At 42.2% G+C, this 27343-nt stretch overlaps 1 protein-coding gene across 7 annotated transcripts in view; it reads left to right on the forward strand.

The window, feature by feature from the left end:
• Positions 1 to 27343, forward strand: part of ALMS1 (ALMS1 centrosome and basal body associated protein) — a 78813-nt gene that overhangs the window by 16597 nt on the left and 34873 nt on the right. For all 7 annotated transcript variants that reach the window (XM_075420251.1, XM_075420245.1, XM_075420246.1 and 4 more), the window contains 5 exons: positions 9997 to 10114; positions 11441 to 13649; positions 16854 to 17013; positions 18670 to 19896; positions 20492 to 20622. In XM_075420251.1, coding sequence (XP_075276366.1) covers positions 9997 to 10114; positions 11441 to 13649; positions 16854 to 17013; positions 18670 to 19896; positions 20492 to 20622 — 3845 coding nt within the window. The remainder of the gene's footprint in view (positions 1 to 9996; positions 10115 to 11440; positions 13650 to 16853; positions 17014 to 18669; positions 19897 to 20491; positions 20623 to 27343) is intronic.

Genomic DNA, 27343 nt, shown 5'->3' on the forward strand with positions numbered 1-27343 from the left:
TGTTCCAGCCACACTAATCCCAGTGTAGCACTGTTCCCCATCATATGATTCTGATGAGCTAACGTATGATACGGGTGGACACTGTATGTGTTACATCCTTCATATATACGGGAAGGACATTACTGTTTTTTCCACATGGGGTTCAGTTTTCTGCAGGGATCCCCACCAGGCTGGATACAGGGAAAGAACACGCACGCGGCTGTTTCCAGTATCGCAGGCGAGAGAAACATTAACTGCTAATTGGTATTTGCATGCAAGTAGTTGTTGCTGCGTTCAGGTACAGCATTCTCCAGGCTGCATTCATGTAGGACAGATGAATTTGTTGCAACCCCATTTTTCATAAGACATTTTTAGCTCTGTTCATACATCGTCAGTGATGCATCAAGCTCTCACTTTAGATATCCAAAGTGACTGATGGAGTATTTTCAGTAATGCTAGTGGGGTTTGTGCATCTGTTATTTGGATGTTATCTTTATTTTTGATGTAAAATATCCTGGTTTTTATTTCTCCTAATGACATGGTTGCATTCAGTGCCTGGGATTTACACCAATCTAGACACTGTTTTTTTGTTTTCTCTGTGTGTGTGTCCCCCCCCCCCAGTGATTGTTCAGATTATTTACATTTTTGTGGCAAAAACCCACTACTTGTAATGTTTAATATTCTATTAGTAGTCCTTATTGCTACCGCTTGTATTTGGGTGCAATTTATATTACTGCCAGTAATATTTTTCAGTTATAACACCTCTACTTCAGAAAAGCTAAGCATTTCTGTTGACTCCTTTCATATCTAGTCATCACAGTGTAGTTAGATTGGTGTGAGTAGTTCCAAGATTTAATATCTCACCTTTATCCATTCTTGTTACATTCATTTTCATCCATGTGGAGTCGGAGTATTCTGGTGGTATAATTTTTAGTCAACTGGTAGTAGTACATGTCCGAAAAAGAAAACTACTCTTTATAACACAGCATTATTCTCTGCATCTTAGGACACAAACCATGTTACTGATTCATTGCAACAATTTCTAATAATCCTCAAAATGGTGGAAACAGACGCTCACTTTATTCGCTTGTTGCTGTTAATCATAGGAAACACATCTGTCCCCAACGAGATAAACTTGTTTCTCTTGGAAATAAAAGCTAACTTTTATCAGGTGCATTTTTCTTTATTAGCTTTATTTGCTCGTGTTTTCCTCCTGTTGTTGTTTTTTTTAACTTCAAGCTTCAGTTGTGGCAATTAATCTGTAAAGAATTGTATCTTTCCCCTTTTTGCACGTGTGCATTTAGTGAAACCAAAACCAGCAGAAGCAGAGCTAAGCAATGTATTGTTAACAATACTCATACGGCTGAAATACTTTACTTTCTCTTCTGTGCTGTCTGTGGAAGACAGAACTAGCCAGGACGGTTATCGATAGCTGCTTTAGCTACCCAAGCTAGAGCATTTTCCTTGCTTGCCTTAATTTAGCTGCGTTATTTCCATTTAATGCATTTCTGCTTCCTTACGCAGCCAAGTTGCTGTGCTAAACAACCGTTCACCAGACCCCCAGGCATGATTGTTAGCCATTGGTTTCGCTCTCAAATTAACAGGTGTTGCATTTAGGTGTAGATTTCTGGGGGGGGGGATTCAGCTCTTAAATGCTACTTCTGTCATCAGATTCGATCGTGCACTGTATGTTAAGTTTTGGCTTTCAAAGTTAGCGCTGTCTCAATTCCAGTTGAATCGTTAATTTTTCCTAGGCAAACCTTTGTGTGTGCATACTGCTAATGTACTGTGATGTCATCTGTTAACTTCTTACCCCCTGATAACACTTTTTTTTCTTTCTTCTTTACTTTTATGACACCCCACCTAGACTCCTCTTGTGCATACGCTTCCTTAGAAACGCACAACCTTACAATGCTGTTGCTAAGCCCAAAGTGTGTCTTGTTGTGTTGATACCCCTTAGAGAGTCACTCTGCAAAATCAAGTGTTACCATTGGGTGGTTACATTTGTGACTCACTTTTCCAGGATGTGACTGAAATTGCTGAATAAAGGCGCTTCTAAAGCGGCTTTCACTACATCATTGCACTAGCTTTTTTCACAAATAAACAAAATTATAGGCAAAGAACATGATTGCTTGTGATATTTTAAAATAAACTTGCGTTGCTTCCAGTGAGCTCCAAGTTCAGCTTGCAGTTTGCCATTCCTGTGCCTGCCTGCGTAAGCTTACCTGTGTGTAGGTTGCTTTTTGGGTTTTTGCTTGTTCTGACTGCTTAAGGGAGTGGAGTTGAAATTGCCTTGGGAGTAGCCTGGTAAACATTTATGGCAGCTCCTGAGGGTTTTATGTAGTAACGGCTGTTACTACAACGTGCAGCTCTTGCTCGTTTTCATCAGTTTTTGTGGTTATTTTGATAAAGCTTTGATCTATCCTTTGCGAAGGAGCCTGTGAGGGGAGAGAGAACACCTCTCTCTGGTGGATCTGGATCCAGAGGTTCTGGTTCATACTGAACCCCTCTGAGACTCAAGGCTCAATGTCTTGCACTGTAGGTCTGTCACTGATGGCTGCACCCATCCCTCTGTTATGCTTTCTTCAAAGACTGAATTCCGTTTTGGTAACTTGGATTATCTGCTTCAAAGAACTGCTGTTTCTCTGCTTGAACTTCTTGGTTTACTTGTTCAGGGATTCTGTTGTATATGCTTCTCTGTTAACTTTATGGTGGTGAATATAGATGCATTTCCATGAATAAAACCAAGACAGAAGATGACTTCTAACTGTAAAGGCAGAATCTGGGTTGAGGTTAGCTTTGACAGAGGTAATGTGTCTGCTGAAGGAACTTACAAAATCCAGTGTGTGATACAGAAGCATAGAGGGCAAGTCCAGCACTTTTTTTTTGTGACTTAGAAGCTACAGGTAATTTACTGGACATCCCAAACATCTGCCAATACGGCGTTAATAGGTTGCTTTCAGTCTACACTGAACACTAAGCCCTGTCCCTTGCTGCCCTAAGCCTTTTTTTTTTTTTTTTTTTTTTTTTTTTTTTAAGATAATGTGTGAGGAAGATGAAGTGAGGTTCTATGCTAGCCTAACAACAGAGAGACAGACAAGCTTGGTATGGCTGAATTAGTCGTTGGCTGCTATGGAGTTGGTACTGATTCAGAGATATCTTTGAAGAGGTTTTCTCCTTTATGAAATGAAAACCACTCTTGGCTAGCTCATGTTTGGGCCTGCAGACAGCTTTATAATTAAAAGCCACGTGTGCATCAGTCAGTTGCTGTCTGGCTAGAGTTGGTTAATACTGAATAAAACCTCATTTTTTTTGTTTTGCCATGTAGGAAATTCAGGTTGAAGACAGGTGTTGAAAAGTGGAAGGACGTGGTAGGTTAGGCATGGTATGGTTTTGCCTGCATCCTCTGTTTAGGATTGTTGTATTTAGTGTATTTTATAGCATTTTGTCCACGTTATTGTGGTTTGCAGAACTGGAATCTATTTCATCAGGAAAAATTTTCTGATATTTGTCAAAATTTGTGTTTTAGATGCAACTGGAATTAAAGAGAAAGCGTAAGGCTTTCCAAGAATTCTGTATACTGCTGGTATTTTATTTGTTGCTCTCTAGCGAGTGTGCCAGTAGCTACAGCCTTTTTATATATGCACTTAGATTTCCAGATAAGGGAGGAAAGGTGAGAGGGAAGGGAGAAACATAAGCTATAATACTAATTTATTCCTTCTTTGCTTCAAAAAGTGTTTTGAATTTCATTTGGGGAGGGGGGAAATCACAAGGACAGTTTTATTGAAATTGCTCCCGCTACACTGTGGAACAGATTGACAAAGCCAAGAAGGTTTTGTTTTTGTTTTGCCTTCCTTTTTTATCTTCCACAAATGGCAATTTGACTCTGGCATTCAGAATTGTCAGCAGGCTGTAAGATAAAGTAGCACGCCCAGCTTTGCTTGTTCAGTGAATTCAACTGTGAGGAAGCTTTTGACCTTCAGAGTGACAGTGGGAAGAGTTACTGTTTTGACACAAGATGCTGGAAGAGTGTTGTACTGACGTCACTTACCGCTTTAAGCATCGAGCACCTGCTTCTTTGCCTGCAAAACCTAGGTTATGTCTGAGTGTAATGAGCCCCTAAATCATCGTAAGCATCCAAAATATGATAGCCGTGATCTTTCTGCCTCCTGAAGAAAAGGAGTTACTGAAAGCATCAGAGTTCACGTGCTGTAAGATTAGAAGACATTGGAAAAAGCTGGAGGAGGTAGAAGGTGTGACATGGCTGGAGTTAGATTTTTATATATATAAAAAAAATCGGTTTTGTAGCCCCAGTTAAATGTCATCTGTTGAACTCCGTAAGGGTGCTTTTACAGGTCACCTCTGCAGGTTGCTGCAGCGGGCAAGCTGGAAGAGAGGGTTTCTACCCAGGATGTGGATGCGGTGAATCTCGACTGTGCTCTTTCCTCCTGTTTTTTTTGTTCACTTTTTTCCTCACTCTGCTTTCCTGGCCTTGTCAGTCATCTGCTGCTTCAAGTCAGTGATCCCCACCACAGTTCCTCCGACTGCGAACCTCTGGGGAAGGTAGGGTGCTGTCAGCCAAAGGCAGATTGCTGCTGCGCGGCGAAACCAGAACGTTCTTTGGAGAAGTCAGGGAAGCAAGACTGCCTGAAATGGAGGCTGGTCTGAGTTTTGCAATGTATTTAGTCAGCTAAAGGCTGCTACTGAAAAGGAAGAGTCTGGGTTTTCCTTGTCCTGCAGACTTGTCCCTGCTGCATCCTCTCTGCCAAACCCACTGTGTGAGTCGGTGCAAGCAGATCAGCTTGCTGTCCAGACTGAAATGTCACGGTAGGGTTGGAAATGGAGATGGTTATGTTTCAGCTGGATCTAGTTCTCTTGCCTGTGCAAAAAATGACTGGGATGGAGAGATTGGGGCTGTCCCTGCTTGCTGAGGTGTAGTCTTGCTGCTTCAGGTGAAGAATTTGTGGGCTTTTGTTACGGACTACATGTAAGAGGCTGGGAAGGGAGGGAAGAGGGAATTGAAGCAAGACTTACTTGTGCTGTTCAAATAACCATTGAAGCCGTTAATGATCTATCTAAACTGCCTTGCACATTTTTGTAGAGAGCCAGCTATGTTGTTGTATCGTGTCGAAGCGCTCAGAAGTGTCTTATTTGTCACCTAGGTTTGCGTAGCTTCAGTGTTTTACGACAGATTCTTGTTATGTGTTATCTGAACTGAAATGCGTTTAATGACCAAACTTCTGTTCTGGCGTACATACATACAATTGTAATCAAGTCACTCTTAATCTTCTCTTTGATTATACTAAACAGATTTAGTTCTAGGAGGCTCTTGTGATGAGGCATGTTTCTTGAATCTCTGTTTTCTCTGATCCTCCTGTGATGTTTACAGATGTGGAGTTGCGGTCATCAGAACCTGCAAGTACCATTTCAGTAGTAGTTTCAGTACAAGGTTGGAAAGAATAGTCCTTGTTACTACTTATTCAGTATTATTTTTTTTATGTATGTGAGAAATTTGCTTGCCATTTTGGATGCAGTATTGCAATGACCTCCTGTTGGTGGTTTGTTCGCCCCGTGAGCCAGCAGCGTGCTCTGGGTGCCAAGAAGGCCAGTGGTCTCCTGGGGTGCATCACGAGGAGTGTGGGCAGCAGGTCGAGGGAGGTTCTCCTCCCCCTCTACTCTGCCCTGGGGAGGCCCCATCTGGAGTCCTGTGTCCAGTGCTGGGCTCCCCAGTTCAAGAAAGATGAGGAGCTACTGGAGAGAGTCCAGCGCAGGGCTACGAGGATGAGGAGGGGACTGGAGCATCTCTGCTACGAGGAGAGGCTGAGGGAGCTGGGCTTGTTCAGCCTGAAGAAGAGAAGGCTGAGAGGGGACCTTCGAAATGCCTCTAAATATCTGCAGGGTGGGGGTCAGGAGGACGGGGCCAGACTCTTTCCAGTGGTGCCCAGCGACAGGACAAGGGGCAACGGGCACAAACTGAAGCAGAGGAAGCTCCAGCTGAAGATGAGGAAGAACTTCTTCCCTCTGAGGGTGATGGAGCCCTGGCCCAGGCTGCCCAGGGAGGCTGTGGAGTCTCCTTCTCTGGAGATATTCCAGCCCTGCCTGGACAAGGTCCTGTGCAGCCTGCTCTGGGTGACCCTGCTTGGGCAGGTGGTTGGGCTGGGTGACCCACAGAGGTCCCTGCCAACCCCTAATATTCTGTGAATCTGTGATTCTGTGACCTCAAGTCCCCGTCCGAGCTGTTGCTTTCTGAGGCGGTCCTTGACTCTGTTAGGTTTGCTGGGGTGCTTTGTTCCCACCAGCGTGTGGCTGGACTTCAGTTCTGTGAAAGCTGACGTCCTTTGGCGTGTTGTGATGCCAGGTGACCCAGACTGCCCTGTGTCAATGGTCTACGCAGCAGGAGATTTATTGCTTGGCAAATATCTGCGTCCGTGTGCCTTCTCTGTAAGAATGTCAGGATTTCTGAAGTTTCAAATAGGGCAGGTGCAAGAATGGCTCTTGAAGGGACTCACTCAATGAATACCCATGCAGTGAGGATTTCCAGTTTATAGTTCTGCTTTCATCTGTTTGAGTGCTGGGTTGACTTTCTTAATACACATGTTGAGTGGGACTTAAATATTTGTTGATGTAATATATCTTTAAAGCATTGATTTATCAGCCTTATGTTGTGCATTACATTGTGTGTGTGTATATATGCATTTATTTTATCAATACATGCGTAGATGCATTAAAAAAAGCTGTTTGGCAAAATCTATTTTTGACAGCTTTTTTTTTTCCCCTGATTATTTTTGGTTCCCTCCTTCAGTCTTTTTTTTTTTTCTTCATTTGCAAAGGCAGCACACTCAGTCTTTATTGTGCAGAAAAGCTTTTTCTTTAATCACTCCTGAATTTCAGTTTAGCTTGAAAACACATTTTCATTCAAAGTGGAAAAAGTTAAGCTGAAAAGCAGGAGAGCTTATTTTTCTTTTCTAGTGTATGAATAAAAATGAGGTGCCAGTTCTGAAGACATGAAAGGTATCATGATGTGAGATGACAAGTCTAATTCAATAACTGCAATTACTATTGCCTTTTTTCACTAATATAATTTTAAATGTAAAACAAGATTTGCGAGGGAAAAGAAAGTACATCTAACACAGCTATGACAGTTTAGAGTTCAACTTGCTTAATATTTCTTAAAATACATGTTTTTGCATCTTTAATGCAATCCTGCATCCACGTTAACTATGGTTAATCTACTCAATATTTTCAAGTATAACAACAAAAAATTGTTTGAGTAAATGTACACTAAGCAGAAGAAATGTTTGAGTAAACACGTTGTAAATACTGTCTGCTCCCAGGTAGTGATTGGAAATAAGGAATCTAATGTGCAAGCTGTATTTGGTTCTAGGTCAGCATCAACCACTGGAAACAAACCTTTTTGTTTTCTGTAAAGTACATTTTCAATAAATGCTAAGGAGATGACAGTGAATTAGATCAGTCTTCTGTTCCATAATTTTAAATCATGATTTAAATTGTGATTAAAATCGCATCAGTACCAGTCAGTCTGGTGCCTTAGACCACAATCTTGGTTTTGCCCTATAATGTAACAGAGCCCAGAGGCGCTGTTATGCTATAAATGAGACATCCCCGACCTTGTTCCTGATTTTCTTGGCTCCTGCACCCTCTGTGCTGATGCTGCCATTTTCCCCCTCTATTTTTTTTTACACTTCTGTGTGTGGTGTTGTTGTTGGTTTTTTTTCATCCAGCTTCTCACAGGTGCTTACCAGTCTGCATTGGAGCCTCTTCTGAATCACAGAATAACAGAATGGTAGGGGTTGGCAGGGACCTCTGTGGGTCACCCAGTCCAACCCTCCTGCTGAAGCAGGGTCACCTACAGTAGGCTGCACAGGACCTTGTCCAGGCGGGTCTGGAATATCTCCAGAGAAGGAGACTCCACAACCTCCCTGGGCAGCCTGGGCCAGGGCTCCATCACCCTCAGAGGGAAGAAGTTCTTCCTCATCCTCAGCTGGAGCTTCCTCTGCTTCAGTTTGTGCCCATTGCCCCTTGTCCTGTCGCTGGGCACCACTGCAAAGAGTCTGGCCCCATCCTCCTGACCCCCACCCTGCAGATATTTAGAGGCATTTCGAAGGTCCCTCTCAGCCTTCTCTTCTCCAGGCTGAACAAGCCCAGCTCCCTCAGCCTCTCCTTGTAGGAGAGATGCTCCAGTCCCTTCCTCATAACCCTCCACTGGACTCTCTCCAGTAGCTCCTCATCTTTCTTGAACTGGGGAGCCCAGCACTGGACACAGGACTCCAGATGGGGCCTCCCCAGGGCAGAGCAGAGGGGGAGGAGAACCTCCCTCGCCCTGCTGCCCACACTCCTCCTCATGCACCCCAGGATCCCATTGGCCTTCTTGGCAGCCAGGGCACACTGCTGGCTCATGGTTAACCTCCTGCCTCCTCTTGTTGGGTTGCTTCAGGAGGAGTTATTCACACCTATTTTTTGAAGATACATATCATTTATTTTCTTATAAACTTCCAGAAAAGCACGTGGTTTTTTTGCTTTTCATTCTTGTTTGGGGTTGCAAATAATTAAGACGAAAGTGAAATGGAATGGTGACTAATGCAATGTGTTTATCTAATAAAGTAACAGGGAGAGTTTAGCTTTGAGGAGGTACTGGGTGCTAGAAAACCAGTCTCCCCACTTCAGTTGCTGTAGCGTGTTTGTGCCATCTGTACTACAGATGCTAAAGTATAAATTTGGCTTCGTCTAGAAGGCATTAGGCTGGCCATGTGGTGCAGACAGCTGCTGAGATAGAAGGGAATCTTTGAAAATGTATTGCAATCATATTATTATTTTTGTAGCTGCTGATGGGGTGGGACTAGAGGGCATCCAAATTTTGAGCCAGCTTTGCTGTGTGGTGTAGAATTATTTCTATCCATGTAATTATCCTGTCACTACATAGTGTTCTAAAGTCATTAAAAAATGTTAATTGGAAGTATTAAATTAAAAATGAATCAGGAAGGTCATCTTGTGGTTGGATACCACTCATCAGGTGATGTAATACAGGCTGTAGAAAGCCTCAGGATAAAGCTGATGTAATGTAAACTTAATTCTTTGTATGTAATGGTCATCTTATTTGATTATGCTTCTGTAAATGATACAGAGTGTAGCTTGTCTGAGATGGATGAAAACTAATGAACTTAAATGGATGTGAATTCTGGTTCTGAAAGTCATACTCTTGACAACAAATAGCTTTTTTGCTTAAAGAAAAAGCTTACTTATCACAGTATTGGAAGTAATTATTTTTGCATCCATCAGACATATATGTAGTCATTTACACTTACCAGGTACCAGCTTATAGTTGTTTTTATTCTTGTGGTATAAAACATTTCCATTTGTTTTTGTAAGCAGTGAACTGAAAACAGAAGTGCCAACTACCTCAAAGAATAAAGAAATATAGGATAGAAACTAAAATTCATTGCTACAGTAATAGACAGTGGTACTAGTATAATTGTGAGGACGAAGTTGGATTATTACTTTCATCTTGAAACCCAAATAAAAAAAACACCAACTATGCAGCCTTTGCTATGATCAAAATTTGTGGAAGAATGGAGACTGGGAAAGGCGTCAGTGGGGATTCTTGGTTTTGAAAGCAGTAAAATGGTGACCTGAGCAGAAGCCCTGTGGACGTTCTCCGACGTGCACAGACGGCATGGAAGCCACGAGGGGAGGTGCTGCCTAGTGAGTGGAAAGGATAGAGATGTGCATGAAAAGAGGTTTAAGGGTGAGAGGGTAAGTTAGAGATGTCAGTGTCATGCAGCATTCTGAGAGTGACGAGAAGAAACCTGAATTGGATAAGAAAAATGAATTTAATACATGAGGGAACACGCTTCAACAGAGGGCTCAAAGGATGGGATTACATCGTTTTCACACAGTTGGCGTGTTTATGAATTTTGAAGGCTGTATTAGTCGGCAGAGCGTTTTAAAGAGGGATTATCTGGCAAGCTTTGCTTATCATGTTATTGTTATTTTTAACAGATATTCAGGACAGTCAGTTTGCTCCCTGTCTTCCACTGCTGACGTATTCGACCCAAGGCCAAAGGTTTTCAGATGAGACGCTTCTCCAGCAATCAGAAATGGATTTTATTCCCTTAAGGTAGGATGAAGTTACCTGGTGTCATGACAGAATGCGAACCTTTTTTCCTGAGTGGCCATGAATTGTCCTGCATTTGATAACTGAATACTCACAGTTTTATGGTCATGGAAAGAAGACAAAGGTGTGGTTTACTGTTTGTTTTGTGTAGAGAGAAGGCATTGCCAGAGTTCTGCTCATCTTTTTGTTTTGCCTTCAAAAGAGCTGGAACAAGGGAAAACCAGAACAAGCCGCTTCTGAACTTGTCATCCTTAATGTACCTAAAGAAAATGGGAAAGTGAGGAACTCCACCCTCTCAGACAACTTTTTAGCTTTCTTAGACTCTGAAATAAACCTCATGAAATTTAGAGGACAAAAATCAGGTACAGCTTGTATTTACAGTGGTAAATACATGCTTACATACACGTAATAATATTGTGGTTTGTATATACTGGAGTAATGTATGTTCTGTGTAATTTAAAATGCATATTTTTATATAAAGTGTGAATACATATAGCAATAACTATTTCAGTAAAAGTCTGTGCCCAAGCCTTCATGTCAAGGTGTGACAAACGATTCCTTTTGTGCAAACAAGGCAAGCAGTCCCCTGCCCTTTATTAAAAAGAGGAAGAACACAGAGATGTGCAGATAAACACACATATTTACAGTGACATATTTGTTTAAGCTTCCTTGTGCATTTTTTGGTGTATGATAGGAGACAGATTTGTTTCCTCATGTGATACACTGTGACTTCGCTTCGTGGATCACAACTTAGCTCCACCAATACTCCTTGCATAGAGTAATATAAATTGGGGTTGATGATCGTTTTCTTACAACAGAACTATTAATTTGGAATCAACAATAAAAATGTTAGAAGTTTGTAGGAATTTATTGCTGTGTTCCTCTGAGACCGTGGCTTATTTTGTGTCCTTTAAAGAAATCATTGGTATAATGAAACTGAAGTAGGTGATTTATATTTAAAAAAAAATCACATGCAAATTTATCCATGTGTATAAGCAACCCCTATATTTTATTTAAGTAATAAACATACTGTTAGTAAAAAATACTTCAGTCCTAAATTGATTGAAAAATATTGACATTCTAAGTAGAAACTAGTATTATTTTCAAACCTGTGTTTTATAGGGCAGTAGGGCTTCTTGGTATTGTTTGAACTTTCTTCACAGTTTTCATGTTTCAGCCTGTTTTTATGGGATGTATTTAGGTGTATGTTGCTAAACCGCAGTTATCTGAGTGAAGTTCTACTTTTGCCTCTTATATTAAAGCAGAGAACGTGGATGTTGAAATAAAAAATATGATCAGAAATTCACTCACTTTTCTTGCCTCTTGCAGAGGAGTCCCTGACGTTTCTGGTGCGTCTGAGGAGCGTGCAAAGCCCTCGCACATCCTTGAAGCTGTGTCACCGACAGACGCAGGGTCTCCCTGCGGTGCACCCAGTGACTGCTGTACTTTGTCCCAGCATCCCCTTCTGTTCACACGTGTGGAACCTTGTGATGCCAGCTGTAGTGGTGGTTTGTCACAGCAAACCTCATTTTCCGGACAACTGCTTGTAAAGGAGGCAAATGAAGACTGTAAAAATGGTACTAGTGAGAAGGCATTGATTCACCAAACAACTGACAATTTAGCAAACTCCACTTCAAAGACAAATAGACTGAACCAAATGGAAGCTTCTCTTGCAAAGCAGACCTGTAGTACGTCTGTAAAACACGAACATTTCACCCACGACAGCAATGTACCAGCTACTGGGTTTGAGCTTTCAGAGAAGGAAGAAGGGTTACTGAGGCATGATGAGTTCTCATCTTCAGAAAACTCCTCTTGTAAAACAGCACTGACTAAGAATTCAGAAAAAATGGAAAAAGACATGCAGAAGGAACAGGTAAAAATGGCTGAGAGTGAGTCAGAAGGCTGCGTGAGGCAGCTGGAGAAGCTGGAAAAAGAAAAGAAGGTTCCTGAGCTTGATTTGTCTAATAATTTATCTGACGATTTGAGGGAAGTTAATTGTAAAAATTCAGATGCACAAGGTGTTTTTTCTGCAAAGACTTCGGACATAGGCGAAGGAATGTTGGAGGGACATGGAGTGGATTTAAATGGCTCTGAAAGCTTGAAGTTCGTGGCTGTTGCTGAGGAGCTCCAGGGAGCTTTCCTAGATCGTCGGCAGGAACAGCTATGTGCTGCGGTGGGATCTGAGAAAGAGGAGTCTATCCCTGCTGTGACAAGCCCCAGTGACTGTACACCTAAACAGCCAGTTGTGACTGACAGGGGAGCTCCTCCTTCGTGCGCTGAGGATGCCCCAGTGGAAGTAGAACCTGGAGTAAGCAGGAGTGAATTAACTATTTCAGACTTTTCCATAGAAAGGGGACATAAAGTTACAGGCATTTCCCCTTCCTTTAATCTTGTAGGTGATGGCTCATTCTCTGCACACTTTGCTCGTCCAAGCTATCAGTCTACTCCAGGAATACTACTAAAGAAAAATGTTAGGACAGAAGAACTTGATGTCCTTGTGATCAAATCAGATATTCAGGCCTCTCCTTCATGCTTAAATGAAGAAACTTCAGGGAACTCATCTACCGGTACAGCTGTATCTGTTGAGAAGCAACATTCACTCCGATGTGCTCAGCAAGAAAACAGCGAACATTTTGACTCCTTAAAAATGAAATATCCCCACACTGGAAGAATTCAGTCTCTCCCATCGCTTAGTTTCGTGGAGAAGGTAGGGGCTTGGAACATGAGCCAGCCAGAGAAGGTGTCTGATGCAGTGACTTCTTGTGACCCAGGTGGAGTTCCTCCTAGAAGGAAAGCCTACAGTGCAATTGCCAGTTCTTCAAACAATATTTTGTCAATACAAAAAAGCGGTAGAGACGCCGAAGATAATGTTGCTGCTTCCTCTAGAGAGACAGGTTCCCTGGGAAGTTTGCATTTTCACAGTAAAAACTTACTGCTTGTCCACCCTCTTACTAGATCTCAGTCTGACAACGCGGTAAATGTTTCCAGTAGGAACGTGTCCTTGGGTGAAGTTACTCCGCCAGCAAACTCAACAGAGGCAGTGCAGCCTCAAGAAGAAAAAAGTAATGTTTTAGGAGTGTCTGAGAAGAGTTTAGGAGACTCCATAATAAAAATGTTTACAGCTGAGATTGCTTCTGGAGCTAGTGATAAAGATGCAGAAAGTGATAGTGCAGGACCAAGTTCAAACCCAAACATTTTTGTTTCCAGTGAAGGAGTTGCTCAGATCCTTAGAGAGGATGGAAACTCTCCAACTGATGACCAGAAGAACTGTGATGCTCGTGAAAATCAGTCTCACAACCTAAATATTCCTGCTGGCTATGGCAGCATGGACATTTCTGATGATATTTCCCCAGATAGTTTGAATCTTCCAGTTACTTCTGGGGAAAGTAGCCAGGGGCACTTGGGCTCTGCAGGGTGCTCTTTGGTGGTTTCCAGGCACTTCTTCACTAGTGCAAAAGATGATAACTTCATCCCCGTTGGAGCAACTTCTTTGGAAACTCCAGAGAAAGAAGAGCTTGATATTGAAGAAAGGATCCCAGTAAGTTAGTTTCTAACAAAAATTTGTAACTCTGCTTTATCTTTTGGTTATGCATAGATGAGAGTATACTCGGCTGTCATAGAGTGAGTAGGGCAGAGGTGCAGAAGGTATCACAGGAATGAGACGCTAGCAGGCTTATAGTTAGTTTCCAATATCCAGTCGTGTTGGGAACCTGTCACCTGATAGTTCATCTTCCAAAGGTATTAGCAAATATGTGTTTTATGTAAGCCTAAAAAAAGTATTCAAGGACCCTTTATAATTGATTCTGATTTTAAACTCTGGTTTCAGAGTGATCCCATTTATTTTTTTCCCAGTGTTCTCTTAGGGGACTCTCCCTAAAAAACTAAATGAAATGGTTTTACACTGGTCTGTGCTATTGAATTTCATGCATGATGTTACTTCAGGTTATCCTAAATGTAAAGGTGGGAGAAATAACTTAGGTAATATTTAACATGGACAAAGAAAGAGTTAGATATGGGAAAGATTTTGTTTGTTTTTCCCAGGTATAAATGATGGTATCATGGTAACAGAATGCAGGAGAAATGTAAAGATTGGTGGCTAACGGTGGTGGAACTTAAAGGACAGAAGAAGAATAGGACATAGTGATAAAAAGTGAAATCCGTTGGGTGGAAGACTTGTAAATAAATTGATTATAGCTCTTTTAGCAGAGCGTTGATAAGCCATTTCTGATCTTCCAGATTCTTTCAAAAGATCAGGTTATAATTATCCAAACATGAGGTTGAGACTCAACTGCTGACTAAGGAAACGCTAGGCTGCAGAAAAGAGAGATGAGCTTCACACACCCACAGATCTGCAATAATAGCAAAACCAACACAGAATTCCTTGGCAAATCGCCTTTTTTTTTTCTATAAATACTTTTTTTGCTTGTTCACTTTGTTCCAGTATCTAAGGCATAAATTCTTCGTTCTCTGTATATTGCTCATAAAGGACGTTTGAAGCCTCTGCGTACCTTTCCTCCTGTAGATCTGATTTGGCTAATGCAGAGTCCTTTCCTCCTTTCCCCCTGTTAGGGTGGCTGGTGAGAATGGAGGGCAGATTGTGGCAGCCATGTTGACTATGCTAATAGCTGTTGGGTGCTAGAGAAAAGTAAATGCAGATTTATGTTAATGATAAACATGTAATTATCTTCTGAGTAAGTGGCTGTTCCTCTCACAAGATGACTCCTATAATCATTAGGTCTTTGGAACTGTGTTTTGGAAGCACTCTTCTCTCAGTTGTCTTTGCAAATACATGTGGAAACAAATATAAATATTGTAGGGAGGATATTTTAAATGAAATTCAGGAGACGTAAAGGTTGTCTGCTACCTCCTTTTTTTATGACTAATTAGGCATGTTCTCCAGCCCTGGTTCTGAGGAATTCTGCTCTCATAAGTCACTGACAAGGTAAAGAAGATCAGGTCACATATGTGGCTATTAAGATGTAGGTTTATAATAAAATCATAGGAAACAGAGTTGGCTAAGGTCTATAAGGTAATGTATTTCATTTTGTTGGCTAGTTTAGGAGGTAGTGTAGATGAGTTGAAATTAACTTGCCCCTACAGGTGAGTAAGTCAAGGCAGATCTGTTTGTTTTTTTCTTTCCCTGCCTATAACGTCTGGATATAAACTTAGATGCTCTGTTAAAAGGGAACAAATTACTTTCTCGGGAGATCCTAGACAGCCTTTGGTAGGCTCCTACCTCCACAAGGCTCCTCCAACTTTCAAAATATATTAATGCAGGGAATGATGCTGTGTGTCTGAACTGACAGTCTGCTGGAGTTGCACAGAGAGAGTTGGTCTCATCCCCATTACATTTTTCTCTAGTACATCGCAGAGTTTTATGTTTTGAGTATGACTTTCATTTGGCTTCTGTATACTAACTGCTTTGTTCAATGTTAATGAGGTTATACTTGGATAGCATTTTATGTATAGGTGTGTGGTATACAAATAGTGCTTGTGTGTATTTGTTCTGAACTTACAGAAAAGGGAAAAAGACATGCATTTTATGCTGTTTTTACTAAGAAGGGGGTTATTGCTTTAGCTTCGCTATCAAAACTAAGTCTTGGTTGTGTATAGAATTTGTACGCTTGAGTATCCTATGTTTGACAGACTTAAACAAGTGCAGTGGGTTGTGTCCAGAACTGGTTTCATAGCCAGGGAGTTCGTGAGGTACTGCTGAAATGTCTTCATTGCTCGCTAGGCCACGGAGTAGATAGGCAATTATGTGTTAGACTACCTGTGTTTCTTCAGAAAACTATCAACAGCAGGAAGTGCTTCTGCCCCTTGGCCAAGTTTATTCCCTACAGCAACATCACAAAAACTGTTTCATGAAGCTTTTTAACCAGCTCTGAAAAAAGGTTCCCAACTGTAAGCCTGGAAGACTAGCCCATCATGAACTTGTCCTTAAGAGTGAGGAACTTGCCTGCTGCCTGGCTTGATTTTCAAAATCTGATAATGTTTTCTGTGCAGCAATCGTTTGGGGAGAAAAAGGCTTTTAAACAAAACCTCCTTCCAACTAGCAAATGTCGTTTTAAACAGGTGAGGCTGAAGCTTACCAGTCTCCCCTGGAGTAGCAGACTTCTTGCTCATGCAGTGTACAGAGCCTGCATTTGAGTAAAAAGACTATAAGCAGTTGGCTGTTGTCACAAGAACAAGATATGTGGCCTCTTCTTTGCTGACCTTTTCCGTCGTTTCTGGATCCTGTGGAAAGGGCTGGGCGCCAGTTCCGTGGTAGCAGGCTACTGCCAGTTGCCATCTTTGGCACATGATGAAGGAAGGGTCAGGAAAGCACTGGGAAAAAGCTGCTGGTGAGTGCAAGCACAAGCTATCGCCGCCAGAACGGTTCTTGCAACTTATTTCTGAGTTGCTGCCCAACTTAAATCAACGAGGGATAGATTGCAGGATACGTCAGTTGTTCTGCTGGGCTGCATGTGGCTTGTGCGGTGCCCATTATGAAGGCCTAGTCATACTAGCTGGAAAAAAGGCTTGTTGCTCATGGTCCAGAGAATAGAATAAGGTGGAGATGGTGCCACACGTATAACTGCTTTCGTGTTTTGGGTGTTAATGTGATTTGAATGTGACTGAGGCTTAAGATGTTTTAAAGCAAGTGGTTTGCCTTTAAGGTGACGTGGAAAACATGCGACTTCAGAATCTATTGACATTCTGTGAGGCTGCTGTACATATTACTTATTTCTTCTTTTACCAGATATATCTCCGCAACCTTGGCATTGATCAGTCACCTGGAACTATACTGACACCGTTTGTACCCCGAGGACCGATCAGGGAAGTTGAATTTTCCCCTTCAGAGCTTGGAACGCTGAAGGATTCCGCTGACACACTGACAAGGACCGCTCCGCAGCCGCAAGGTACGGGGAAGGAGGACCTTGTGCTGTGCGAGCCTTAGAGAACCCAGAGCCTCAGACTCACCTGTGAGGTTGCTCTTGGCCTGGTAGCGTTGAGTGTGTTTCTTATCATGTGTTGCTCTCGTGTTTCATTCATGTGAGTTCATCTTCTCCCAGCTCAAATATGAGATATTTGGCATTGGAAAAGTAAGCATTAAAGCCTTTGAAAGTGTGCCTTCTCACTGAGGAGTCTTGGCTATGTGGCATCTTCTAACCAGTGCGGTGGTGTTTTGTCTTTTGTTTCTTTATTTCTCTTTTTAGAAAAGTTCTTAAGAAGGAAATGGTTTGTATCTGAAGATTAAAGAAATGTTAACAGACTACTTCTTCCTGTGAGAGAAAGAAGTCTTGGTTTCTCTTTCTTTCTGAGACTTCTTGGTGTGTTCTAGTGTGACAGTCATACGCATTTTATAACTGACCAGGTCAGTTCATAAATTCATCGATCTCAACATAAAAAAACCCCCACAATTGATACGCCATTAACGAGTGTTGAGTCATTTCTAGATGAAGAACGGACTGTGCTCCATTAGGGTCAAGGTGTTCCTCAGTGGCAGGCCTATGTAGTACGTCATTAAAATGTGCAAATGTGCACTGCAGCTGCTTCAGATGTCTGTTTTCCGTAGCATATTCGGTTTTGGCACTTGCATCTTGTACCTGGTGGGGAAGAGCAGATCTGAAGGCTCTTCACAACAAGTACCTCTCTAACCCTTGGAATATCTGTTCCTTCAAGAATCCTGCACTGACCTCTCTTTCTAACCAGAAGTGAATAAGTGCATTTCTTCTTCTGCCTGTTGGCCTTCCTTATTTTCTTTTATTATTTTTTTTTCTTCTTTAAGCGTTGTGGGAGAGTTGGCAACTGAGAGAACTTGGCACTTGGTACAGGGGCAGAGGTGTCCTCGGTAGAGATCCTGTTCAGCTGGGCTCTGGACTACTTACTGTACTTGAAAATATCAGCGGTTGGGCCGTGAAATAAAGTTGCGTTTCAAACAGATGAAATAGCTGTTGGCAGGCGTACCTGGGACCTGGCTCTTCACTCTTGTGTGTGCCTGCCAGCACGGACTGAAGAACCGCATTTACACTGAAGTTTGGCTCTTTTTTTTAAAGCAGTTCAGCGTTATATATCCAAATGCTAAAAGTGCATCCTGCTTGCTTTTGGGCCTTTCTAACCAGGAGTGGGAAACAAGCGCATCCACAGTGTGTCCTTTGCCTTTTCCCAAAAGGATATTTTGGAAATACTGCCCCACAGCCCTTCTGTTTCTTGCAGGGGTACTTTTATAATCCAAGTGTCATCTGGACATTCAAGCACCGCTATGTCATTGATCTAAGAACATTTATTTAAAATCTATTTTAGGCATTTATTTAAAAGCAAGTTATTTAAGTCAAGTTCTGTACTTTCTTTGATATTCTATATTTATCCAAAACGGTCTAAGAGATTTCTTTCAGTAGACAATTCTCATGGAAGTCTTAGTGCAAGTCTCATTCTAAAAACAGTTTCCTAAATGTTTTCCGATATTTGAATACTTCACTCCCTTTACAAGCCCTGTAGTACAAGAAAAAGTAGTCTCGACTGATGCAGCTGTTTTCTGGAGCCCCAAACTTAATGAATCTTCTGTTTCTTTTTAGGTAAATTGCTGTCAGCAGTTGAAATGACGCAAACAGGTTTTAGCTCCGGCACTTCCACTCGCACGATGTCTATACCGATGAGTTCAGAAGCTGAACCTGATATTCTGTCACTCCGTGACCTCTCTCCCCGCTTCTCCAGATCTTCTGGAGACAAACCAGTGAATCAGTGCAGTGTGTCATGCCACCGACTGGAGAGAACCGCTCCGATTTCCACACCGTGGGAGGCAGGGTGTTCAGCTGTCTCCAGACCTGCTGACCCAAACCAGCAGCTGCAGGCTGTTTCACCTGACTGCCAGTCTGACAGAGAGAGTCCCATGCTCGTTGCAAAAAGTGTTGAGGATCTGCTAGCTAAAAATGAGTCAAAAGATGTGAACAGCAGCCCGCAGAGATGGCCTGCTGGTTCTTCGGTTGGAATTAAAAATGAAACGGAAGTTGACAGAGGATCACAAACTTCAACTGTAGGTAGCAAGAGAAAGGAGGACCAAGACAGTGATTCTTTGGTTGGATCTGGTGCCCTGCAGGAAATGCGTGTGCTTTTGGCAGAGGCGGATGATATAGTTGGCAGGTGGTGTGATCCTATCTTTTCCACTGCCTCTGCTAGAGAAACTGGTGAGTCTTCCCCAGCGCTGATTAGAAAGGAGGAAGGTTCTGGGTTAGAGAAAGGCAATGTCCCTCAGTTTCAGAAGACACTGTCATGGGATGACACGATGACCCAAACAAGTGTGCAAGAAGAGGGGTCGGCAAGAGAGCCTCTGAATTATAACGCATGTAATTCAAAATGGGAAAAATCTTTTGATGTCAGTTTGCACAATAGCGAAGAGGCGATGAAGGAAATGACCAAAGAGTTTAAGACAGGAAGATCTGTAGGAAGGTCTGAGCCAGAAGGCTGTAGTAGTGTAACTACAGACAGAAATCAGCCTGGTTTTGTGGGTCTTGCACAAAGCAAGGGAAGTAGCGAAGGCAGCGCTGGAAGAACCTCAGAGCTGGGGAATCCTCCTTCCTCAGAGCCTGTAGGCAGCATCTCTGATGTCGCAGGAGCCTTCCAGAGCATCTTGTCGAAAGCTAGCATAGCCAGCAGCAAGGCAGGAGGCATGCGAGAGAGCGACGACAGTAGCAATGGAGATTCACTAGCTGCCCGTGTCAGAAACCTTCTGAGGAATGGATTGCCTGTGATGCGTGCAACACAAATTCTGAAGAGCACAGATGAAGAGGAGAGGAAAGCACGAGGTAATAGAATGTCTCCGTTGTGTTCTGTCAAGTGTTACGTTAGAATGGCAAACCTTTAGGTATGTGTTTAAGGGGTTGCTTTGAAACCATTTTGCAATGAGGGAGTGTGGACGTAAGAGGACCTGGGTCTTTTCCCCTGATTTTAAAAGTGTTTATATTATTAAAGATAAGCTTTTATGGGACAGAGTTTAAATGATCGATGTTTTTAGTCATCTTAGGTATGTCGGACTTTTCCAGTTCGAGTACCTTCCTTACCTAACATTGCCATGAGAAAGTGTTTTGCCCACGTAGCTATGAGGCATGTGCTAGGTTAAGAATTTGGGAGGGGATTGTCTGAAGGAGTGTGGACTTGAGTCTGAGCCTGTGAAGATGACAGAACCAGGCAATGGTCCTGGATCCATCTTTCCAAAGAAATGTTTGAAAGACCCTTTTTAAATTGTATTCCTGGCCAGTCTGTTAGCTCTGGTGTTTGATCGTGGTCTTTGTTCCCTCAGTCATGGTAGTTAGAAATTGATTTGAAGTTATAAAACTGTTGCCATACATGATGTGAGAAAACAGAAAGGGAACTGCTTTCTGTTCTGTGTTCTTTTTGTAGCCTGGGTGAAGCTAAAACTGGCCAGCCGATCTCAGGAATCTGTGTCAGAGCTGAGTGAAGACGAGCAACGAAGAATAGAGGAAATAAAGGCAGAGCTGCTTCTGAGTGCCAAGAAATCTGCACAAGCCAAGGTACAAACCAGACAAACCAGCTGCTCTGGGGAAAATTATTGAAGTGGGAGATAAATGCTGCTGTCTTGCTTGTGATCTTAAATCATGAATTATATTCCTGCAATATATTTGATGATAGATGGCTAGACAGGGAGAGGGGAATGCAAACTAATGAGAGCTCTGCTTAGTGGAGATGCTTATTTTGGCTTAGTCGGTTCCTACGTATGTTTTAGGACCAGCCATGGCACATGCTGTTGTGGGTTTTAGGTTTTTTTCTGATTTTTCTTTTCTTCCAGGCAGTAGTTAGATATCTTGGGTGGGGGGGGAGAGCACCCAGCTGAAGATGTGCTGAAGGAAGGTATGAAGGAGAGAGGTGTGGTCAGTGATGATGTGATGGGAGAACTGGTGTTGCAGTGAGAAGGTGCCTACAGCTCATGATTCTTAATTGGCTTAATGAGTTCTGCTGTTCACTAACTATTTATGCATGTGCTGATTATGCCTTGTAAACTTGTCCTTCTGTGGAAGGGGTTTACTGTACAATGCAATATTGTCTAGGTGATAGCAGTACTTGTGTTACTTCCCATGTGGTCTGAAATGTTTACGGAGGCGTGTGATATTTATTTTTGAAAGGATGCTTCAAGGAAGAAGGCAGTAAATAGATCCTCCTTTGTGTTGACTGTACCAAAGGTAAAGGGCTTCAAGTGTGAGGAAGAGTCGTATTAGAAAAGAAACTTCTTAATTAGGTAAGGATGATGAGAGGAAGATTGGAGTGTTAATCATAGTGTGTTTTTAAGAAGAGCTTGGGCAAGTATCTGTAAACAATAATCTAAGTGTAGTTAATGCTGATTTGGGGCAGGGATATAGACTAGATGAGCTTTCAGTCTCTGACAGCTCTCTGCTGTGAAAACTTGACATTGAGTTGTTGCATTTTGCATATCTCCTTTGGAACATTTCTAGTTCATAAATTAACATATAGTATATCCGAATAGGAAGTTGTCTAAGCAGGAGCAGGTTAACCTTCGGTTTGACTTTAAATATCCGTTTTCAGCATTCATCTGGTGTCCAGTCTAGTTACGTCATGATTTCTAGAGGCTGTCTGTGTGTCCAAAGATAGGCCACTATTCATAGAGAGGATTGTGATTAAAAACAGATGGAAAAATGTGGAGATGGTTGCTTAACATGATTAGTGGATGATGTATTAGTATGTGCGGGATGTAGAACCCTGAGCTGGTGAAAGAGAGACTGGATACTTAGGCAGAGCTGAAGACTGGGGCACTTTCTGGGGAGAATATAGAAAATTTGCATTTGAAAATGCAGTCATAATCTGTCCTTAATGTGGTATTTCACATAAATGCCCTTAGATTTATCAGTATCTTCCTCTTTTGTTTTTCCTTTTTTTTCTGTAGCCTGCCTTCCTCCCAGGAGAAGCAGTAGGGTTTTGTATGTTTGTTTTAATTAAAAGCCTTGCATCATCAAGAATGAAAAACCATGTTTTAAGAGTAACCTGTCTGTGTGTTTATAGTTCCTTGGGCATGAACAGTGTTGGTAGCATAGACATCAGCTTCCGAAAAACATCAGACTAAGCTGCTCCGTTATTCATGTATTGATGTTGTCTTTGACTGGGGAGCCTAAAAAAAATAAATTAACAATTTTATTTTTAGAATTTCAGACAATCCTTGAAAAAATAAAACATGAATACATTTTTGCTTCGATTTATTAATTAAAAACTAGAGGTGCTGAAGCTGGTTTTTTTTTTTCCAACTTTTAGATTTTTTCAGATCACAGCTTTTCCCTAACATTAATTTATTTCAGACTGGAACCAAGTATTTTACCTTTGTGTGACTTGGTGTCAGCTGTGAATTGTTTTATCCCAATTCAGAGTAAGAAAAAATTAATCAATTTTGCAAGCCAAGACTCCAAGAACTTGATTTAGGTGAACCACAACACTTTCTGCTTTGATCTTGAAAATTTTTTTGCTCTACAGTGACTTTAATTTGAGATAAATAATACTTTTGAATTTGCGGAATGAAGGTGGCTGGGGGTCTTGTTATACTGAAGATAAATTTGTTTTTCCCTCCAAGCAAAACAATATGTCACTGAAAAATACAGATTGTTGAAAACTATTTAACTGAAAAAATTGCAGCCAGTGTTGTTGCTGACAAAATAATCTACTATGAATTTAATGGAAACTGTTCTGTAAAATACCTGTTGAATTTATAGAGCAAAGCTGGCAACGCGCTGACTTAGAAAGAACAGAACAAAGATTATGAAAAGATATTTTCCTTCTACTAAACTTTAAAGACTGAGAAAGACAAAGTGTTCCTAGCACTCATGCAAACAATTCCTTCGTCAGAATGTCATCTTTATTTAGTGCTTCTGATGCAGGCTTATGATGAGCGTTCTTTTTAGAAGCTTTAGACTCTGCCTTTCGTTTTTGTAGGTGACAGCTCAAGAAATAGGATGTGCCACCGTGACATTTTATTGTTTCTTGCAGAAAGCATGTGAAGCTGGTCTATAAAAAACAAAAAGAAGATGCAACAACGTAGCAGGACAGCTTGGGAGAGTTCTTCCCAATGAACTTGTACTTCTAAAGATTGTTCCATCTTTTGAGATAGTCGAGTATCTGATAGCTGTTTGTCACTGGTGATGTGTTAACAGACGCTCTAAAAAGGAAGCATCATAATGATTTCTCAAGTTCTAGCTGAGCAGAGTGTTTAGGGAGGTGATTGGGACATATGCACATAAATCGGCTCCAAACATGTACTCCAGTGCTCAGCTGAATAGTGGCCCAAAAAAGGGAACATTCAGTATGAAAACTTAATTTTAAAGAGATGTCTCTAATAGCAAGCAGTGCTCATGAGTGTAGCTCAGAATTTTAATTTCTTTGTTTTCTCTTCTCTATAACTGACAAACCTTGCCTAGTGAATGTTTTCCATACCCTCAATTTGTGGGGTCTTCCTGGTGATGTTATAGCTCTTCCATCACATAAGGAGAGAAAAAAGCCTCCCCCTCTGCTCTGCCCTGGTGAGGCCCCATCTGGAGTCCTGTGTCCAGTGCTGGGCTCCCCAGTTCAAGAAAGATGAGGAGCTACTGGAGAGAGTCCAGCGGGGGGCTACGAGGATGAGGAGGGGACTGGAGCATCTCTCCTACGAGGAGAGGCTGAGGGAGCTGGGCTTGTTCAGCCTGGAGAAGAGAAGGCTGAGAGGGACCTTCGAAATGCCTCTAAATAGCTGCAGGGTGGGGGTCAGAAGGATGGGGCCAGACTCTTTCCAGTGGTTCCCAGCGACAGGACAAGGGGCAACGGGCACAAACTGAAGCAGAGGAAGCTCCAGCTGAAGATGAGGAAGAACTTCTTCCCTCTGAGGGTGCCGGAGCCCTGGCCCAGGCTGCCCAGGGAGGCTGTGGAGTCTCCTTCTCTGGAGATATTCCAGCCCCGCCTGGCCGCGGTGCTGTGCAGCCTGCTCTGGGTGACCCACAGAGGTCCCTGCCAACCCCTACCATTCTGTGATCCTGTGAAATACTCTGCTCACACTGTTATGCTTTTATAAGAAACACTAACACTTGGCAGAAATGCTTAAGAATAGATGGCAAACATGGAACATTTGACATAAAGGGGTTTTTTTTCTAGATTTCATACTGACTCTGTTTGATACTGACTCTTCTTAAAGGTCTTAATTGGCCATTCATGGAAAGTGCAGTGCATTGGCTTCTTTAGGAGGAAAAGGAGACAAAAGCTGCAGATTTATTAACTGCAGGTGTGTTGTAAAGCGGCCTAAGAAATGTGAGGTTTCAGATTGTCCGCAGGTGGGTCTTGTGAAACTTAGAATGTGCTGATGGCACTCTCCTGTAAACTTATTTGTGGTGAAGGGAGGCCAAGAGTTGCCAAGACATTCCTATGGATAGGTTACTGTTTGGTGAATAATTCCTGCATCTGTGGCTGTACTGGTGTGGCTGTAGAGATCTGTTTTTCGCCTGAGCAGGTGAGTAGTTCGTGGTAGAGTACTTACTCTTTTGATAGGCTTGAGGAGTTTAAACCTAGGATGGGTTTCAATCATAAAGAGCCATAGAATGACATGGAGGTTGTTGGGATTTTTAAGAAAAGCATATGAAAAGTTGATCCTGGGCTCCGGAACTCAGCCCTGTTACTGTTCTTCCACTGAAATCGTTAGGGTCTTTCTAGATGAGAATTTCAAGAATAAGAAACTGGGAAAAGCCAAAGACTTGTAGATGGTCTTCTTTTCCAGGAGTGTTGTCTTTCAGATTGAACCTTCTTCTTGTGCTGTTTGTATGTGTACATTTGTTCTGGTTCCCCAGTTAAGATCAAGAGTTTTTGAGTTGCTGTTAGATGTAAGTAAAGCTTCAGCATATAAACCCCAAGTATTTTCTTTCTAAATGGAGGACCTTATTACCCACCTATATCTTTGTGGGTGCCAAATAGTTGTCTCTTGACTTACCCAAGTGTGTTCTCCCTTTGTACACTGTGTTCTTCCGCTATGTGCTGTATTTTTCCACTCCTTATACTTTCTCACTTTTTCAGGAAGTTCACTGAGTTGTAGCTATAAATTTGCACTGCAATCTCTTGCGGATCATATGCCATACAGATCTTTTTTGGAAAGATGACACATAACAAGCACAATAAAACATGTGAAAGGCTTGGGAAGATGATTTTATAGCAACTTCTGTGCTTCCTTTCAGTAGTAGGAGTTGCTGTGTGTTACTTCAGGCTGTGAACTGGGCCGTGGTTTAGGGAAGAGCTCATCTCATGAGCAACTCTACCCTGGCACAGGACTGCTCTGTGTCCTCGCGTTCTTCTGCAGTCCCTCGTTGTCCCTCTTGGCTATAGGAAACACAGGAAGCCAAATAAACTGGTTTACTTGCTTAGAATAGATAAGACCACAGAAAAGTACTGCTTTGAAATAATAACCCAGACCTTGCTGACATAGTTTACTGCTAACGACATCTGGGATGTAGAAAGGAGGGAAAATCTGTTGCAGAATATCTGTTTCTGCTTTGTGATTTACACCAAAAATGTTTTTGACTAGTTTTTATTTCCAACTTCCTTAAAGCTAGCTGCTGAGGATGTAATCATCCAGGGACCTGTGTTGCACTTCATTAGTGAAATACACTCTGCTGTTTCCACAGTTGTTCCAACCAGTAGGAAAAAATAAATCCAGTCTGGATTTTTTTTAAATAAGTGTATCTGGCCCATCTTCATGGCAGTACATTTATCTCAGATTTGGTCTCTATACCTCAATGGAAGTATTGTGATTTTTAATGACACTTAAGGAAGTGCAGATACTGATAAAAGACTAAAATGATGTTCATGCTTCAGAAACTCTCTCTAAAGAGGGCTGGGCCTATAGTTTCACATACGCTAACGTGAGCTCAAATGATTTGAGTGTAAGGTTTGGATGCTGATGAAATTATTTGTCTTTTTGTCTTGTTTGTTTCCAGTCTTCGCTAACCATGACACTGCCTCTGACGCTAAACTGACCCATCCAAAGAATCGGGGTGAAAGAATGTAAGAGGGAGCTGCTGTCTAGCATGTTGTGTGGAGTGTGGTGTTTTGTGTCAGGAGTGGGACTAAGACTACGATACTTGGTTTAGCTGGTGTGTGTCTTAGTGAGGGGAATCTCAGTGTGTAAATAAATGTTCATTTCTCTAGACTTGATACAGCTGCTCCCGAAGGTTAGTGTTTGTGTGGTTTTGTTATTGCCCCTCGTTGGGGGTGCAGTGTTAACAGATCAGGTGAGTTGTTGCCTGAATCTGCTTCGGGGCAGAATCTGGTGCGTTTTTTTGATCAACGCTGACAGTAATAAATTACCGTGAGTGGTAACTTAAGGTTTTCCCAGTTGTGCTTCACAGAATCACAGAATCACAGAATAGTAGGGGTTGGAAGGGACCTCTGTGGGTCATCTAGTCCAACCCCCCTGCCGAAGCAGGGTCACCTACAGCAGGCTGCACAGGATCTTGTCCAGGCGGGTCTTGAATATCTCCAGAGAAGGAGACTCCACAGCCTCCCTGGGCAGCCTGGGCCAGGGCTCCGTCACCCTCAGAGGGAAGCTTGCAACGCTTTCTCTTTGTGCTCTTAGAGTAGCAGGTTTTCTGCATGCATCTGGGGGTGTGGTGTTTTATTCCCTTGATCTTTAATCTAGAGGTATTTGCATCTCTCTTATTCCGAACTACTTTCTCCTTAGACCAGTCAGGTAAGGTGCTGCAAAGATCAGCTGCTGGCATTTGGGAGCTTCTGCTGTGATGAGAAAAGTCTTGGAAGGAAAGATCTTAACAATCCCAACCCCCTGATCCGTCCACATGCGCGAGGAGTTGCAGAAAGTAGGGGGAAAAGGTGAGGAGCCAGTCAGAGAGAGAGGATCACGTTTTCTTTACCTGTTTTGTCAATCTTGGTAAATCTCTGCGGACAATGAGCGTGCCGTGTTAGTGTCTGCTGTTTGTAATGAGTTGAAAGAAGAGTTTGGATATCCAGACTACATTGAGTATTTACACACATTTATTTCTACTTTGTTTGGCAGGTAACTACAGCCATTTGCTAAACCCTTCATACCTTTTATCTCTGTGTAGTATATTTAGTGCTTTGTCTGCAAAAGGTGCGTTGAGAAATCAGGTGACGTTTTGAGATGCTGGAAGAAGATGGAGGTTCCTCAGCGAGCGGGTGCTGGAGCCCTGGGAGTTGTGCAGTGTCCGTAATCTGCCTCATTAGTAGGCAGCTGAAAGGCAACGCAGC

The sequence above is a fragment of the Opisthocomus hoazin genome, chromosome 5 (assembly GCF_030867145.1).
Source record: "Opisthocomus hoazin isolate bOpiHoa1 chromosome 5, bOpiHoa1.hap1, whole genome shotgun sequence".
NCBI lineage: Eukaryota > Metazoa > Chordata > Aves > Opisthocomiformes > Opisthocomidae > Opisthocomus > Opisthocomus hoazin.